Raw genomic sequence first — 18,449 nt, forward strand, 5'->3', positions numbered from 1 at the left:
AAAAAAAAAAAAAAAAAAAAAAAACAGTGTTCATCCAGGGTACAAATTTAAACAACAAAACAAAAAAGAACAGAACTGAGAAACTAAGGATGAAGATTTCAGACCGCTATTTTCAGAGGTCCACTTACTGTTGGTGCTGGATGTGTTTCCTTGGCCCAAAATTAACAAAGTCAGACTTCTGAATACATAAGGTATACTTTCATTGCTATATGACAGCCTTATATTTGTTCTGTATTTCTGTAAAAACCAGTGTCTTAAAGCTCTGGATTTTGCTTCTAAGCAACACAAGTCACACTCTATTTAAGCCTTCTCTCCTGGTTGAAAGAGCACTTTCTCTTACTGCCTGATCCTTCCAAATATAAAATGCCACCTGCAAGTTTCACGTATTGTTTCCTCACCAGTCATATAGAGTACCACCAATAGGTTTATGCATCCTTATCAGTAAGCCAATCAGTAAATTCACTGACTGAGCAGCCTGCCTCCTTGGACATATGCTGTATCTATAAACATGTTTAATTCAAATCTGGTCCCACCATCCAGGAATTAATCTAACTTCAGAGAAAAACTAAGAAGTAGAGTGAGGAGGTGACATATGCTCCCAGAGTGACCTAGAGTTGCAGAATTCAGGAGCCTAATTATATGTACATGCTTCACACACATTTGCTATTTAAGTGTCTGAAGCCATATTGATATCAGAATCAAGACTGGACTGAGAGCTTTTCTGCAAATCAATATTCCTGGTTTCAAGGAAGTCCTTGGCACAGGACCTGTGAAGGCCTGGGTAGCCTTCCTGTAAGGGAGCATTCCACTATTACCTCAGCCCCAAAAGAAAGAACTGATTCCACTTGCACTCCTTGCCAATAGATAAGGAATGGCTAGACATTAGCAACTGTGGAGGGCAAGCTGGTGGTCATGATGAGTGAGTGAATGGACGAATAAACGATCATTTAATCAATCCATCCACTAAAAGGTAATCACTACTAATCTATGCTTTATTATGTAACCACAGCCAGGGGACCCTGGTATAGATTTCCTGTCCTTTCAGACCAGGAGTCATTGACTCTGGGTTGGAAAAGATAGAACGACAATCTGCCAGCCAAACTTACCCTCTGATATAAAACAAATTTAAGACATTTGAATTCTCAGCAGTGACATTCTTGTCCAACTTCCTCAATTTGGATACTCAGCTTACCTCAAATTATATAATAGTTTGCAGAAGAAGGTTGCATGGGCACAAGCTTCTATCATCAGTCCCCGAGAACGGCCCTGCAAATACAGCCAGATACGATCTTCCTCTGGAACCCCATACTCAAACTGCAGGGACTCAAGGTCCTGGAGCATGTCCATTTCCAAGCCACTATTTCCTGCAGTGATAGATACTAATCAGTTTGGCTCCCTGTCCTGGTAGAAGAGGGGTCTATGTAGGAGGTGTGTGTATGATGGTATGTGTGCCCAGGTCACAAGCACTCATGATGGTGGGCTTCAGCAACTCTCTACTCCCAAATTCTGAACTTGGAATTCACCTGTCTTGAATTCACACTCTAGAGTGTGAGTGTTTGAGGATTCCTAATCACTGGCTGCCCATGAATCCTGGACTCATGAAAAATCTGTACAGAAACCCAAAGTGTTGTTTCTCCACGTGGGTTACAGGCACTGTTTTCGGCAGATGAATTTACAACAACAGTTGAGTTTTACAGGTATTCTTGAGCCAGGATGTTTTCCCTTCCATTCCCTCCTGCGTTTTGGAAATAGGACTGAACACATAGAACCACATTTCAAAGAAATGCTTCCCTTTCACTGAACTCTGTTCTCCACAGGGTAGAAAAGAACCCAAACTAAATATCACTGTCCCCTGTCTAGGGCAGGGACATCTAGATTTTACAAACTAAACTCAAAGTCATATAAACCCATCTACATATATCTATCACCAAACAGAGAAGATTGGCTCTGCTCCTCAGTACTTCTGACCTGGAAGGTAAGAACTACATTTCTAAGGAGAATTACCCAAGAAACTTGTGATTATGACTCCTTAACTACCAGATTACAGTCTCTGAGTCTTAAAGGGGCCAGCCCCACTTAGAGGTCTTCCTGAGCTGAATATCAGGACATGAGTTCCTTCCACTACTTCTAGGAGTACCACACTAGAGCAGTATGAGACCCTCCTTTTCCCAAAAGAAGATTCTGGATTTCTAGGTTTTTTTTTTTCAGACTAGAATATCTTACAGATCTTAGCACTACTTGAGTTAGTTTACAACTCCTTTTATGTTCAAGAAACCAATAAAATTTTTTCAGGTGAAATCCACATAACATAAAATTAGCCATTTTAAAGTGAACAATTCATCAATACATTCAGAATGTTGTGCCACCACCTCTATGTAGTTCCAAAATACTTTCATATTCCCAAAAGGAAAGCCTACACCCATCAAGCAGTTACTCCATATCCCTTCCCACCCTCAGCCACCAGTCTGCTTTCTGTCGGATGGATTTACCTATTCCAGATATTTTATATAAATGGAATCATACAATGTGTGACCTTTTGTGTCTGGCTTCTCTAATCCCTTTTATAGGAAGGCTGTTATGTGACACAATCTCTTTAAAAGCAAAGTCTCACCCAGGCACAGTGGCTCATGCCTATAATCCCAGTACTTTGGGAGACTGAGGCAGGTGGATCACTTGAGGTCAGGAGTTCGAGACCAGCCTGGTCAACACGGTGAAACCCCATCTCTACTAAAAATATAAAAATTAGCCAGGTATGATAGCACATGACTGTAATCTTGGCTACTCAGGAGGCTGCGGCAGGAGAATTGCTTGAACCTGGGATGTGGAGATTGGTTGCACTGAGCAGAGATTGTGCCGCTGCACTCCAGCCTGGGCGACAGAGCGAGACGCCATCTCAAAAAAAATAAAATAACATAAAACAAAAGCAAAGCCTCTACACTTGAAATGTAGGGCGTGGAAGTTCTCATCAAACTCAAGAAACACTTCCTTACACCAAAACAGTCAGTAGGTCATCCTAATGTTGCCAAGTAATGCTTCCTGCTCCAAAGGAAAAAGAAGCTCAAAACCTCCTAGATCAGTATGACCAATGCAGCATACAAGTTGTACAGACATGAATTCTAGGCCTATCCTTCACTTATGCATTCTCAAAAGTGGAGATCAGTTGTTACTGTTTTGTATCATGTCACCTTGGCTAGGCTGAACTGCAATTTCCAGAATTCCCTTCCCTGTATGTTTCTGGTTAAGGTGGACCACCAGAGATATTTCTGTGCAAGACCAGGAAGGTGGAAATGAACAGCAACCAACCTGTGCATAATCAGGGGAAGTACTTTTGTAGTTCACACATGTTGCTGTTTATCTGCTGGGGGTACCTTGCTGGTGAGGGGCAACAGTTGGACCTGTAACTGCTACATCTTCCCTGGTTCCTCCTTCAGTTGCTCACTCCTGGGCTGGGTGTTTTTCCGTTCCATGACAAAGGCCACTAGCTTTTCCAGCAGCGGGACACCCACTTCATGAAGGTTGGAGGCTGTGAGAACTGACATGGGTCCCAGTCCCTGCTCACTCACTTTATAACAATCTTCCCTTCTTCACGGCCTTCCCTATGGATTTCAAGCTCTACCATTGGACATGAAGACAACTACCTTAATCAGACCCTCCAGTTGCCATACTTGAGTGGAAGTACTCAAACAGAAAAGACAGGCTCTACTCCTCAGTACTTCTCATCCAATTTCTCTAACAGGTCAGAGAAAGGTCAAATGTCTCTAACAAACTGCATATATAGATTAGATTAAATAATGCATATATATGCCCAATGGTTCTGCTTCTCTAAATGAACCCTAACCAATATACTAGTTAATAAAGTAACCACTATTTGTTTGAAGATGAACCAATAATTTTAGTACAATCTAGCAAATTAAACTCTTGTTTCTTCAATAGCAAGAAGGATGATCAAGAAAGGAACTAAGCATGAGGTTACCTGGAATTGCAAAGTGGAGGAGCAAAAGCTGGAGTCTGATCCCCTTAAAACAGAGTTTCTTAACACCGGTGTTACTAACATTTGGGCAGGATAATTCTTTGTTGTGGGACTGTCCCGTGGATTGTAGGACATTTAGCAGCATCCCTGACCTCTACCCACTGGATGCCAGTAGCACTCCTAGTGTGGCAACAGAAAACAACTTCAAACATTGCCAAATGTCTCTTGAGGGGCAAAACTGCCTCCAGTTGAGAACCATATTGCCTTAAAGCATGGTATGTGCCTCTGTAAGAGCATCTTCTCTTTTCTTTCTGTGACTTCACCCACTCCACAGTCACAGGAGCACAGAACTCTACAAAATGTTAGCTGGGTGTGGTGGCATGTGCCTGTAGTCCCAGCTACTCAGGAGGCTGAAGCAGGAAGATTGCTTGAGTCTGGGATGTCAAGGCTGCAGTGAGCCATGAGGGTGCCACTGCACTCCAGCCTGGGTGACAGAGCAAGACCATGTCTATTTAAAAACAGGCCAGGTGCGGTGGCTCACGCCTGTAATCCCAACACTTTGGGAGGCCAAGGCAGGAGGATCACCTGAGGTCAGGAGTTCAAGACCAGCCTGGCCAACATGGTGAAACCCCCATCTCTACTAAAAATACAAAAATTAGTTGGGTGTGGTGGCAGGCACCTATAATCCCAGCTACTCGGGAGGCTGAGGCAGGAGAATCATCTGAACCTGGGAGGTGGAGGTTGCAGTGAGCTGAGAGTGCCACTGCACTCCAGCCTGGGTGACAGAGCGAGACTCCATCTCACAAACAAACAAACTCTATAAAATTTTAGATTATCTAATGAATCCAGAGAAAGAAAGGGACTCACCCAGCATCACATAACTAGTTAGTGGTAGAGCTGGAAAAAGTCAGGCTTCTGTTAACCACATAGCCCTGCTTTGCCATAGCACTGTTACTCTACAACCTGACATGTGCTGACAGGCTGCTGAATGCAGTCACTGAGGAAGACTTGTAATGATCCTAAGATCCTGAGCAATTATTTCATAATTCTGCACAAAACCACCAGGAGCAGGAGAGAAGGCACCAAGGAAGAAATACTTTTATTAGGAGTCTACGCATGTCAGAAAAACCCAGTTCAGTCACAGAAAAGGAGGCAAATATTGGTACAGAGGAAGAATCCAAGTGTGAAAATAATACCTCCATCTAAATATCCTAACAGAAATGCTGCTGAGTTTAGCCCAGGTGAAACTTCTGAAAGCTCCTGGTGAAATGAGAGTTTTGCATAAAGAGAGAGCTCTCCAGCACTGCTGCATCTGAGCTTCTTATAAAGTGACGGGTCTGGGCTAGCAGTAGAGGAAGAGATAAAGGGGATGTCTCATCACCCAAGCAAGGTCATCTGTGTTCAAGTGAGAGAAGAACCTTAGGGTTTTGGACAGAGTAAACTGGGCAGCAGAGGGAAAATGGCTGAGGAAACACAATGTCTAGGCAATGTGTGGCATAACGTGGAGGGGTCTGTGCAGTCTGGTGTGAGTGCATCTCCAGCAGGTCTTGGGAAACACTGGCATTCCTTCCTGGGGCCATTTTGGTTCTGTTCTGACTTCATTCGGAGCAGAACTGCCAATGTCCAGCACCAAGTCCTGGATCATAATTAGCTGAGTGGAATGGAGTGGTCACCCTATGACACCTGTACCTCTTCCTTTCTGGAGCAGTCACTTTTCTCAGACCAAGTGAGATCTTACCCAGTAGGGGCCCAATCTAGAAATCACTCCCACCTTCATATGAGCACCAGGTGGAGAGAATCATTCTCATGAGTCAAAGCTTTAGATCTCGATCCTCAGATGATGTTCCTTGGACAGAAGTTCAGTCTGAAGTTATCTGTGTCAAGAGTAGCTGGCACTGCCTGTTGATAATGGGCCCAAGCGATGTGATGCTGCAGCTCTCTCAAAGAGGAGCTCTCTCTACTTTCACAGGCAGGAAAGGAGGAAATGAGGCAGGTTTCAGGGTAGTCAATGCCACTTAATTCTTCCATCGAATTTGCTATGGAAAGAGGAAACAATGAAGGTGTATGATCAGTTTTCACTTATCCCTATAGCAAGGCAGAGAAAATGCAACAAAACAAGGCTCATAGCTAGATAATGTAAAGAAAAGAAAAAGTAGAATCAGATCGGTAGGTAGGGGATGTTGAGAAATTTTTAAAAATATGTGGGGGAGTTCATTTATTCAAAGATGCATTAAACACCTATTTTGTATTTTACAAGCCTAATTTTGGTCATTTGACTCTAAGGTAGGTCCCAAAATACCTAACAGGGAACTAACTTTCATATTAACAAAAAGCTCAGCAATTTCATGCTGTGAGAGATGAACCAGCTGTGCTCCCCAGATAGCTAACATCTATTTCACCCACTTCTTATTTTCAACAGGTAGGTCCCATCCCTCCCCATGAGACCATACAGTTTGGATATTCTGAATCTGAAACATGTTTTCATACTGTCTTTTTTTTTTTTTTTTTTGAGACGGAGTCTCGCTCTGTTGCCCAGGCTGGAGTGCAGTGGCCGGATCTCAGCTCACTGCAAGCTCCGCCTCCCAGGTTTATGCCATTCTCCTGCCTCAGCCTCCCGAGTAGCTGGGACTACAGGCGCCCACCACCTCACCCGGCTAGTTTTTTGTATTTTTTTAGTAGAGACAGGGTTTCACCATGTTAGCCAGGATGGTCTCGATCTCCTGACCTCGTGATCCGCCCGTCTCAGCCTCCCTAAGTGCTGGGATTACAGGCTTGAGCCACCGCGCCCGGCCTATACGTTCAATATTTAGTTTCTCCTACCTGCTAGGTTTAATTATCAGAGCATTACAGTTAAGTCTTAGCTTGAGGTCCCCAGATTACCCCCCTATCATATCGCATCTCAGGAGTAATTTCTGCTATTCAAAGCAGTACTTTTGACATTGTGGCCAGAGGAGAGCCTTACATCCATGTGGATTAGCCAACTGCAATCCTTCCAGGCCTTGGGAACATACACTTGGTACTGTTTTGTGAACTGTCTCCCGAGCCTGCTGGAGGGATAAACTGTAGCTGCTCACCGAGCTGCTGAGAAGAGCATCAATCTTCTCCTCCTCTGCTGATCCTTTATCTACCTTACTCCTGTATGCTAGCAACTGTTGACGATCCTTCAGGTCCCGGCAGGTCTGTGCATCAAAACAAACAATACGAACCTCCAATCAGCCTTCTGTACAGGGTTCTTTTTGCCCAGGATGGTCTCAAACTCCTGGGCTCAAGCAATCCTCTCTCCTCAGGCTCCTGAGTAGCTGGAACTACAGGTGTGTGCCACTGTGCCGACATGAGGGCTTATTTCTTTCTGTCATCATCACTTTGACCCAAGACTCAAAGAGAGGCTAAGAGGCTATAGTGGGATGACAGTGAGGTCCAATGCCTACAGAACTCCATGTTGGAGAGAAGACTACACAGCTTATGTAGCTTGATTTAGTTCTATGAATTCTCTAAGTATGACAAGTTTATAAAAACACAGAGAAACCAGTCAGAGGGCTGGGAAAATAATACAGGAATGCTGGTCTCCAAACGAACTCTTGCCAGATGATTCTGTTCATTCAGTCAAAACTGGTGGGAGCACCTCAGGATCTTGGACAGAGAATATTATAATCCCCACCACTGCCCCCCCGCCACTGAGGATCTAACGGAGGACTCCCATTTCTTGGGGACTCACATCAATGACGACATCATGGCACTTGAACTTAGTGGCTAAGTTCAACTTTGTGTCCACATCTTCCACCAGATTGACATATTCCTGTAATATCTGTGGGAAGAGGTACTTCCGATTAATGATTCAAAGACCCATAAGGCACAGAGCTCTACAAGGTAGAAAAGAAAGTCCTGAAGACGGCAAAAGAGTTCAACAGCAAATGTGTACAATTCCCGTCATCAACCATAGGACTAGTTCTGCAATGGGAATGAGGTAATGCTACACAGTACTTCCATGCTGCCTCAGTAAGCAGGAAAGAGCACACTTCTCCTGATCCTAGAGCCAGATACACATGCCAGCAATGACAGTGCTCTAGATCTGATCCAGTGCTTTGCTCATTCTTCCCTGATGTCTTTTCTCCACGAGTTCTGCTTTTCTATCATTTGAACGGTACATCAGTATTCCACTTGGGCTAACATAGTAGATGCTACTCAGAGAGGACAGTTTGGAATTGTTTCTAAAGGGGAGAAAGGGAGAGAATTTCAATCCCTGGCCTTTTCTATCTTGAGGCCTATTGCAACCATTGTGCTGCCTTTAAAGGAAAACAAGGGCAGATCGGGTTTCCCATCACTGACCAATAAGAGGCTTAAAGTTAGGTATCTGAGAATCTCCTGTATCCAACTCTCTTTAGGAGCCATTACCTGCACAGGGGCATTGTTCTTGTGCAAAATTTCGACAACCCGATGGAAGCCAATGGGTGCTCTCTTCTTGGTATAGCCCAGCCAGTTCTGAAAGAGGAAGATGGGGCAGCGGTAGGTAGGCCAGGCACACTCAACACATTCTAGGCTAGTCTATGTTTTACGATCAGACCAGAATAATGTGGTGGGTGGGTGGAGGTGCTGAAGGATACAGAAATAATGAGAAATGAATTTTTCAGAAAAATCAAGCGATTTGAGAAAGTAGAAATGAATCAGGTTTGAAATAACTTCTTAGATCTATAGAAATGAATGCAGGGAAAAGTCTTGAAATACTACTAAATGGGATAAGTAACTTACTTAATATTTGTAATATGAACTTATCAATGTAGAAAATAATTCCATCTTCCATATCTTTATAAGTATAGATGTTTATTTGCAAATTCATGAGGGAAGGTCTAAACTTTTAACAGTGTTTGCCTTGAGAAAGGGGGTGAGATAGGAGTAGGTAGAAAATGAAAAAGGAACTTCACTCTTTCTATACTTTAATACAGTGTTTGATTTTGACAACAGACATGTATTGCTTTGTTAATACAACTAATTAAGTAATTAACAAATGGGAAAAACAAAAAAATTTCAAACCTACAATGGAAAAACAGATATTTAAAATGTAAACCAATTCATATGGAATCACCAAAGATCCCACATAGCCAAAGCAATCAATGTTAAAGAAAAACAAAATGGAGGCCGGGTGCGGTGGTTCATGTCTGTAATCCCAGCACTTTGGGAGGCCGAGGTGGGAGGATCACTTGAGGCCAGGAGTTCGAGACCAGCCTGGCCAACACGGTGAAGCCCCATCTTTACTAAAAATACAAAAATCAGCTAGGCATGGTGGCACATGCCTTTAATCCCAGCTACTTGGGAGGCTAAGGCAGGAGATTAGCTGGAACCTAGGAGGCGAGGTTGCAGTGAGCCGAGATTGCACTACTGCACTCCAGCGTGGGTGACAGAGCAAGTCTCCATCTCAAAACAAAAAAAAAGGGGGTGGGGGGTGGGTAGGGGTAGGAGGCAACATGCTTCATGATTTCAAATTATATTACAAAGTTATATACAGTAATCAAAACAGTACAGTGCTGGCATAAAAACAAACACATACACCAGCGGAATAGAATAGAGAGCCTAGAAATAAACCCAAGCATACATGGTCAGCTAATTTTCAACAAAAGCACCAAGTGGACCCAATGGGGAAAGGATAGTCTCTTCAACAAGTGGTGCTGGGAAAACTGGATTTCCACATGCAAAACAATGAAATTAGACCTTTATCTTATACCATACACAAAAATCAACTCAAAATGGATAATAGACCTAAGCATAAGACCTGAAGCCATAAAACTCCTAGAAGAAAACATGGGAAAAAGTTCCTTGACATTGGCCTTGACAATGATTTTTTGGATATCACACCAGAGGCTCAGACTACAAAAGCAAAAAATAAATTGGATTACATCAAACTAAAAAGCTGCACGTGGCAAAGGAAACAATCAAAATGAAAGGCAGCCTATGGGTTAGAAGAAAATATTTGTAAACCACATATCTGATAAGTGATCAATATCTAAAACATATAAAGAACTCACACAAGTCAATAGCAGAAATAAAAATTACCAGATTTTAAAAATGGGCAAAAGACCTGAATGGACATTTCTCCAAAGAAAACATGAAAATGGCCAAGAGGTATATGAAAAGGTGATCAATATCACTAATCATCAGGGAAATGCAAATCAAAACTACAGTAAGACATCACATCACACCTGTTAAGATGGCTGTTATCAAAAAGACAAATGATGTGTTAGCAAGGGTGCGGGGAAAGGGAACTCTTGTACCCTGTTGGTGGGAATGTAGATTGGGGTAGCCAATGTGGATAACAGCCTGCTGTGAGCTACAGTCATGCCACTGCACTTCAGCCTGGGTGAGAGTGAGAGCCTCTCTCAAAAAAAAAAAAATAAAAATAAAAATAGAACTACCATATGACCCAGTAATCAATCCTTCTTTTGGGTATATACCCAAAAGAAATGAAATCATCACCTCATAAAGATACTTGCATTTCCACATTCATTGTAACACTATTCATGAGATGTTAACTATTCATGAAAAACTATTATAAGTTATTGCTGAGAATTTAAATGTCTATAACTTACAAAAATAATAAACAAATAAATAATTCCCTCCCCCCCAAAAAATAGCCAAGATAAGGAAACAATTTAAGTGTTCATTGACAGATAAATGGATACAGAAACTATGGAACTATGGTATATATATACATACATGCTGGAACATTAGCTTTAGAGATCTAATTACAAGATGAGGACTGTAGTTAACAATATTGTACTGTAATCAGGAGTTTTGCTAAATGAGTAGATTTTAGCTGCTTTTGCCACAAAAAATAATTTGAGATGACAGATATGTTGATTTGATTCACTGTAGTAACCATTTTACCATCTACATGTAACTCATAACATCTTATTGTATAACTTATATACAATATATAACATTTATCTTTAAAAAAAAAGAAGAAAGATAACAAGTGTTGGCAAAGGTGTAGCAAAAAGAGACCCCAGTATACTGTTGTCAGTGGGAATGTAAATTAGTGCAGTCATCATGAAAAACAGTATAGGCATTCCTCAAAAATGTTTAAACAGAACTAAAATATTATCCAGAAATCCCACTATTGGGTATATATCCAAAGGAAATGCAATCAGCATCTCACAGAGACATCTACACTCCTATGTTTATTGTGGCATTATTCGCAAGAGCGAAGATATGGAAATAACTTAAGTGTCTATTGATGGATGAATTGATAAACAAATTGTGGTACATATATACAATGGAATGTATTCAGAACTTAATAAGGAGATCCTGACATGTGACAGCATGGATGAACCCAGAGGACATTATGCTAAGTGAAACAAGCCAGACACAGAAAGGAAAATAACTTCATGATCTCACTCATATGTAGGATCTACAAAAGTCAAACACATAGAAAGTAGTTTCCAGAGAGGGGAAAATGTAGGTCAAAGTTGTAGTTATGAGGATGAATAAATTTAGAAATCTAATGTACAGCATGAGGACTACAGTTAATAATAGTGTAGTGTATACTGGAAATTTGCTAAGAGAGTGAATTTTAGGGGCTCTTACCACACTCACAAAAAATGGCTAACTGTGAGATGATGGATGTTAATTGGTGTGACTGTATAATCATTTCACTATGTATATGTAGATCAAAACATTATGTTGTACCTTAAATATATACAATAAAAATTAATTTTAAAAAAGGCAAATCAGTAGAGACATGACAACAAAACTCAATGCAAGGTCTTTGGATCCTGATAGAAAAAAATACAGACGCAAACCAAAACAGCTATAAAGAACGAATTTAAATATGGACCATGATTACATATATATTATTATATTAATGTTAAATTATTTTAGTGATAATTATATATATATATGTAATTTTTTTTTTTTTTTGAGACAGGATTTTACTCTTGTTGTCCAGGCTGGAGTGCAATGGTGCAATCTTGGCTCACGGCAACCTCCACCTTCTGTGTTCAAGCAATTCTCTCGCCTCAGCCTCCCGAGTAGCTGGGATTACAGGCGCACATCACCAAGCCCAGCTAATTTTTGTATTTTTAGTAGAGACGGGGTTTCACCATGTTGGCCAGGATGGTCTCAAACTCCTGACCTCAGGTGATCCATCCACCTCGGCCTCCCAAAGTGCTGGGATTAAAGGCGTGAGCCACTGTGCCTGGCCCAATATTGTGCTTATGAAGTATTTAAGGAGAGGTGTTAAGATGTCTACAACTTACTTTCAAATGATTCAGAAAAGAAAAACACATAGGTATAGAAAAAGAGAAAGCATATATAGCAAAATTGTTTTTTTTTTTTTTGAGATGGAGTCTCGCTCTGTCGCCCAGGCTGGAGTGCAGTGGCGTGATCTCGGCTCATTGCAAGTTCCGCCTCCCGGGTTCACGCCATTCTCCTGCCTTGGCCTCCCGAGTAGCTGGGACTACAGGCACCCGCCACCACACCCGATTAATTTTTTGTACTTTTAGTAGAGATGGGGTTTCACTGTTTTAGCTAGGATGGTCTCGATCTCCTGACCTCGTGATCCACCCTCCTTGGCCTCCCGAAGTGCTGGGATTACAGGTGTGAGCCACAGCACCCGGCCAAAATTGTTAATAAATTAGTGTAGATAAAGACTATTATACTATTATAATATATATTTGATTATTATATGAACTATAAAATTCATTCTTTCAACTTTTCTTTAGGTTTGAAATTTTGGAAAATAAAAGTTGGAGGAAAATGTACACCAGTAAGCAGAACTTGTAACATGATAGAACCCTTCTGTCTCCCAAGGCCTCAGTAGCACTAAACAGTTCCAGGGCACACACCTTTGTGGTGAATAGGGCGTCTACATCATTCCAGGCTCGAAGCTTGGCACGAGCAGCCAGGGCTGTCAGCACATACTGTTTGTCTGGGATCTGGAAAGCAGAGACCAAGAAAAATTAAAGGGAAGTAGAAATACATCAATGGGGGTGCTTGAGAATTTTAGAAAAGACAGACATTAAATATTTCCTGATACTGACTCTGCTCTTAAAAATCAAAACATTTCTCAGCTCAAGAACTTCTTAATTTCCAAGCCCCACCACTGCTATAGGGCATTCAGTCTTCTCTCACTTTCCCAAACTCATTCCTTTCCACCTTCAACCTTGAATATCAAAGGACATACTGTACAGGGTTACAAAGCAACATCCACTCCATGTAGTTACCCTGATCACTCCTTTCATAACACTGACCAATTTGTATCTACCTTAAATGTCTTCTTCAGGTTGATGGGACTGCTGAACGTCCCCTAGGATGAAAGCGAAAAAGGAACTTTAGTGATATTGACTTTCCCATGTGCCACCCAAACTCTCATTTTCTCTCCCACTACAGAGACTTTCTACATCTTACTCCGTTGCCATTTAAACACAGAAGTTAATTTCAGGGAAAAGCTCCATTGGGAATAGTCAGATATCACTACAAGCTGGCTTATTGGGAACTGGATTAATAAGTATGGTGCTTTTTCCCATTTTCTGCTAATCCAAATAAGGGGAAAATGTCTGCCTGTTAGCATGGAATCTAAACTTCTTCGAAAAAGTTTGGAAGAAGGCTCACGCCTATAATCCCAGCACTTTGGGAGGCCGAGGCAGGTGGATCACGAGGTCAGTTCAAGACCAGCTTGGCCAGCATGGTGAAACCCCATCTCTACTAAAAATACAAAAAAAAAATTAGCCAGGAGTAGTGGCACACACCTGTAATCCCAGCTACTCGGGAGGCTGAGGCAGGAGAATTGCTTGAACCTGGGAGGTGGAGGTTACAGTGAGCAAAGATCACACCACTGTGCTCCATCCAGCCTGAGTGACAGAGCGAAACTCCATCTCAGAAAAAAAAAAAGTATCCACAGCTACTTGCTACCTTGCTGCCCTTCTCCACACCATGCTAATCCATTTGAAATCATGGACCTTCGAACAGAGACTTCTACAGGTAACAGCACCAGGGATAGAACTTGCTATGCTAGCATGCCAGCTCACTTGAAGCCACAAACCTTACAAACCTCTTCCCTCCTGGCCAGATGAGACCCTCTTACCCCTGGTGAGGGCCAGGAAAGCTTCCAGGTGGATTTCTGAGAACTATACATACCCATTATTAATAGAGTACGTAAAAGTACTGGATTTGAACTATGTTCTTTTTGTGGAATCTTCCATATTTTGCCTGTACCTCAGCCTCCGTGTAGTGATAGAAGCAGGAGTAGAAAAGCGTTGTCACTAGTGGCATGTTGAGGATGGAAGCTTTGCGGGGGTGCTTTCGGAAGATCTCAGTCTGTCCTGCTGATTCTAGATGGCGATCATTTGCCTGTGGTAGAGTAAGCCAAGTAAAAAACAAAACAAAACAAAACAAAACAAAAAAACAAAAACAACAACAACAAAAAACAGTGTCCATGGAGTAGAGGCAGGAGAAAAGCCTTTTAATACTATAGCAGTTGTGGTTCCCACCCTAGGAGTGAAAACAAAGAAGAGAAAAAGAAAGAAATTGCCTAGGATATCCCCAGGGTAGTTTAAAATCCATAAAGTGATCATGGATCCACGTTGGATGGAAACAAATAGAAGTGGTGATGACATGGGAGATTTGGGATGAAGAAGAAATACTTCCAGGTTAACAGCTGGTAAGAGGAAAAGGATCCTAAAACAATGGAGGAAGGGGCTATTGTGTAGAGGCAGAAAATGAAAGGCTTTTAGAAACCAACAAGAAATGACCCACGTGCAGAGTATAGAAATCTCCTAGATGCTGAATGGCACTGAGCCTTGGCGCTGACGCAGAAGATGTAGAGATGAGGAGTCTAACCTCAATAATGATCTGGCGTTCCAGGAGCGTGTAATGGTCCTGTATGTGTGCAGAATCTTCTGCTGAAAATGGCAAGCTGGTAGAGTGCCAGAAGGTTAGTATTTTTCTCTATTCGAAAAAGGAAACAAACCCAACTAAACCAAATCACCAGCATAAGTATAAGAGGCTCATGGTGCCTCACAAGTCTGATCTCAGTTCACCTTTAGAGCATCCCTTAGAGGAAGAAAGACATAGCATGAATGGTGTGAATTTCATATTAAAGGTTTTGCCAATTCAAGAGGGATCCTGAAAGTCCACAAAATACTTATAGTCACTCATAATTTTGCTGATAAATGAAGTAGGATCTTCTCATTTTGGGAGCTGGAATATTTGGTGAACCAGTCACAAAGCTAATGAGTGAGCCTAGGCAACTGCCCATCATCCACATCCCAGTGAAATTCTGTGGCTTGTGCTTAACTTACTGAGGGGACACCTAGATTTGTTGGCCATTTTTTTTATTGCAGAGTACAAAAGGTAAATTAAATTACATGGCATGGTGGTATGTTTATAGATTGACAAATATCACAAATGTCAAGGGTCCTATCTTCAACACTGCATTATGCTTTTGTTTGTTTTGAGATGGAGTCTCTCTGTGTCGCCCAGGCTGGAATGCCGTGGAGTGATCTTGGCTCACTACAATCTCCACCTCCTGAGTTCAAGCAATTCACCTGCCTCAGCCTCCCGAGTAGCTGGGACTACAGGTGCATGCTGCCACGCCCCGCTAATTTTTGTATTTTTAGTAGAGACGGGGTTTCACCATGTTGGCCAGGATGGTCTTGATCTCCTAACCTTGTGATCTACCCACCTCAACCTCCCAAAGTGCTGGGATTACAGGCGTGAGCTGCCACACCCAGCCGCATTATTGTTATACATGAAGATGCTAAGGGACAGCATCTTGCCAAAAAGTTATGTGGTCAGTCAATGGGGAAGGCCAGGAACAGAGGTCAGATTTTAAATGCCCAGTTCACAGGTCTATCTTTTAAAAAGCACTGCATTATTCCCCGTACTCTGCTCACTCCAGGAAGAACTCTGAGTTTTAATTGCACTATTCCAGATAACTTTTAGCCACAGTGAATTTTTAGAAGAGATAAATTAGAGAGATGCTTTAAATTCTAGTTACTTCACTATTTTAACTTTTCTCCTTGTTTTCCAGAGGCCATATAACATATCTCAGTATTTGGGTAACATTAAATGGATTTCACTGATATAATCAAATTTCTAAACTTGAAGCCGGGAAATCACGTCACATGAGGAATGGTTGAAACAAGCATGAGCGCTGAACCTGAAGAAGCAAGGACTACTTGAGAGACGCTACACCTGTCTCAAAAGATACAGGGAAGCAAGTTTCAGCTTAACATAAGGAAGCACTTTCCAACAATGAAGGTTGTTCAAAAACAAACTGAGCTGTTTCAAGAGCAACGGGCACCCTGTCACAGGAATATGTGGAGCTGGGTTTTATAATAATTTTAATTCTGGATGAAAGCTTGCCCTGGATCAGTGGTTCTTGGACTTTGGGGTTTCAAGGACCAGTAACACTGAAAAAAATGCATCAGGTCCCTAAAGTATTGCTATCTTTTTATTACCTAAGGTCACAAAAAAAGGTACAACGCATTTTGGTACCAAATAAGAGGAGAAAAGTGAGGACAAAAATCCTCCAATAAAAGATAGCCTTTCAAATTAAATAAATTTGGCTTTAGGAAAAAAATCTCTCTACATTTGTCTTTTTTTTTTTTTCTCGGTTTACCACTAAGCAGTGGAAACTCTGCTGGGGACTAGTGTGTGAACACCACTGCACGAGGCGACCCTGAATGATGCTGGTATGATTCATTGTTAGCCCTTCCCTTCCTGCCTATCCATTCCACCCTTTTTAATTTTCTTCATTCCTTCTGGGTAAAGGTATTGATACTTAAAATCACTTCTCCCCCATACTTACCCAATACAGGTCTTAAGAAATTCTTTTCGTTTGTCAGGGTCCCGAATGTTCAAATGCTCTCGATAATGAGATAGCTACAAAAGCAGAAAAGGCTTTGAGGTATTTTGTCTCCTTAGATGAGGGAGATAGCTGAATAATTGAACTTCCCGTGCTTTAAAAAAAACCAAATTCTTCATTTCTGGGTATAAATGGTTATGGGGGGCGGGCGGGGGGATAGGCAAAGAGTGACTACATATCATTAGTAGGTTTATCTATAACTGCACTGTACAATACAATAGCCTCTAGCTACAACTGTTTCTTTAAATTTAAATTAATTAAAGTAGAAATTCACCTCCTTAGTTAACACTAGCTACTTTTAAAGAACTCAATAGCTACATGTGACCAGGGGCTACTATATTGGACAACACAAATATGTAAATTTTTTTTTTTTTGAGACGGGGTCTCGCTTTTGTTGCCCAGGCTGGAGTGCAATGGCACAATCTCAGCTTATTGCAACCTCTGCCTCCCGGGTTCAAGTGATTCTCCTGCCTCAGCCTCCCGAGTAGCTGGGATTACAAGCACCCACCACCATGCCTGGCTAATTTTTGTATTTTTAGTAGAGGCACGGTTTCACCATCATGGTCTCAAACTCCTGACCTCAGGTGACCTGCCCCACCTTGGTCTCCCAATGTGCTGGGATTACAGGCGTGAGCCACTGCGCCCAGCCCAAATATGGAATATTTCCATCATTGTAGAAAGTTCTATTGGCCAGTGCTGATCTATCTAATGAAGCACTGAGTAGATACAGTACTGAGCTTTACCTTTAAGTTTCATTTTAGCCTCAGTATTTAACCAAAAATGAATATTTTGCTTCAGATTTAGATTTTGAAAAGTCAAAGAGCTAAATGCGTATTTCAGTGTTATTTTTGGCATCCTTGACCATGTACATGATCAATGGTAGTATGATCATGTCAACATCTAACAATTAGCATCAGTAATATAAATAGGGCATGTCATTCTGACTCACTGTTCATAAATATTCACAGATTGAGCCAACAGCTATATATAAAAATGTAAATGTATATAAAAATGTAAATGTAAAATGTAAATAAGACAGAATAACAGAAATTATATATCATAACCCAATCTTTGTAAAACATTTCATATAAAATAGTTGGTATACAATCATTCCTAATATTAAAGAAAGTAATCTTTAAGAGGTATAGTTAATTTTTTGTTATTCAATTCCATTTCAGCCTTAGGTCTTTCAAGAAAAGTTCTTCTTGGGAAACCTTCATATTCTGTGGACATACACTAAAAGTGTTCTATCAGCTTTGCCACTTCCAAAGTTTACAAGGTTGAAAAATTCAAAATCTATATACAACAACATGCATGATAAATCATCTTCAATTCAAACATGAGTATAAAGAAAATAAAGTTTTAGATTAAAATGAGTTACCCAAAACACATTTATTCTCACTAATCAAATTCAAAACAAAAAAGTTTATAAGAATGCTGTAAGAAGAAAAATCCTTATAGTTTTGAACTTAGAGAGATTTAAAAATATAAATAGCTTTTCAATAATTACTACAGGCTGCCAATCATTTTCAGTTGATTAAGAAAAAGGATTTTTCAGATTGTCTCATGCTTTGAATATTAAGTACAAGTTCCTTTCAGAAAACATGTTACTGAGCCAGGTGA

General features: G+C 41.1%; 2 protein-coding genes across 6 annotated transcripts in view; both read right to left on the bottom strand.

The window, feature by feature from the left end:
- The window catches only part of NOXRED1 (NADP dependent oxidoreductase domain containing 1), a 28,980-nt gene extending 23,156 nt beyond the window's left edge, over positions 1-5,824 (bottom strand). For 2 of the 5 annotated variants that reach the window (XR_001887085.1, XM_017880638.1), the window contains exons 1-2: positions 5,742-5,824; positions 1,193-1,364 (exon numbers count right to left, since the gene is read on the bottom strand). Coding sequence is in view for 4 of the 5 variants with exons in the window: in XM_017880638.1 (XP_017736127.1) it covers positions 1,193-1,364; positions 5,742-5,778 (209 nt within the window). In the remaining variant the exon portion in view is untranslated. The other 3 variants (XM_017880641.1, XM_017880640.1, XM_017880639.1) reach the window with 3 other exon arrangements.
- The window catches only part of VIPAS39 (VPS33B interacting protein, apical-basolateral polarity regulator, spe-39 homolog), a 33,083-nt gene continuing 19,679 nt past the window's right edge, over positions 5,046-18,449 (bottom strand). Inside the window, exons 12-20 of the mRNA XM_017880637.1 lie at positions 16,770-16,843; positions 14,798-14,873; positions 14,174-14,308; positions 13,224-13,265; positions 12,805-12,894; positions 8,363-8,449; positions 7,686-7,775; positions 7,045-7,149; positions 5,046-6,006 (exon numbers count right to left, since the gene is read on the bottom strand). Coding sequence (XP_017736126.1) covers positions 5,986-6,006; positions 7,045-7,149; positions 7,686-7,775; positions 8,363-8,449; positions 12,805-12,894; positions 13,224-13,265; positions 14,174-14,308; positions 14,798-14,873; positions 16,770-16,843 — 720 coding nt within the window. The 3' untranslated portion in view covers positions 5,046-5,985. The remainder of the gene's footprint in view (positions 6,007-7,044; positions 7,150-7,685; positions 7,776-8,362; positions 8,450-12,804; positions 12,895-13,223; positions 13,266-14,173; positions 14,309-14,797; positions 14,874-16,769; positions 16,844-18,449) is intronic.

The sequence above is a fragment of the Rhinopithecus bieti genome, unplaced genomic scaffold, assembly GCF_001698545.2.
Source record: "Rhinopithecus bieti isolate Rb0 unplaced genomic scaffold, ASM169854v2 scaffold_11380, whole genome shotgun sequence".
NCBI classification, from domain to species: Eukaryota; Metazoa; Chordata; class Mammalia; order Primates; family Cercopithecidae; genus Rhinopithecus; species Rhinopithecus bieti.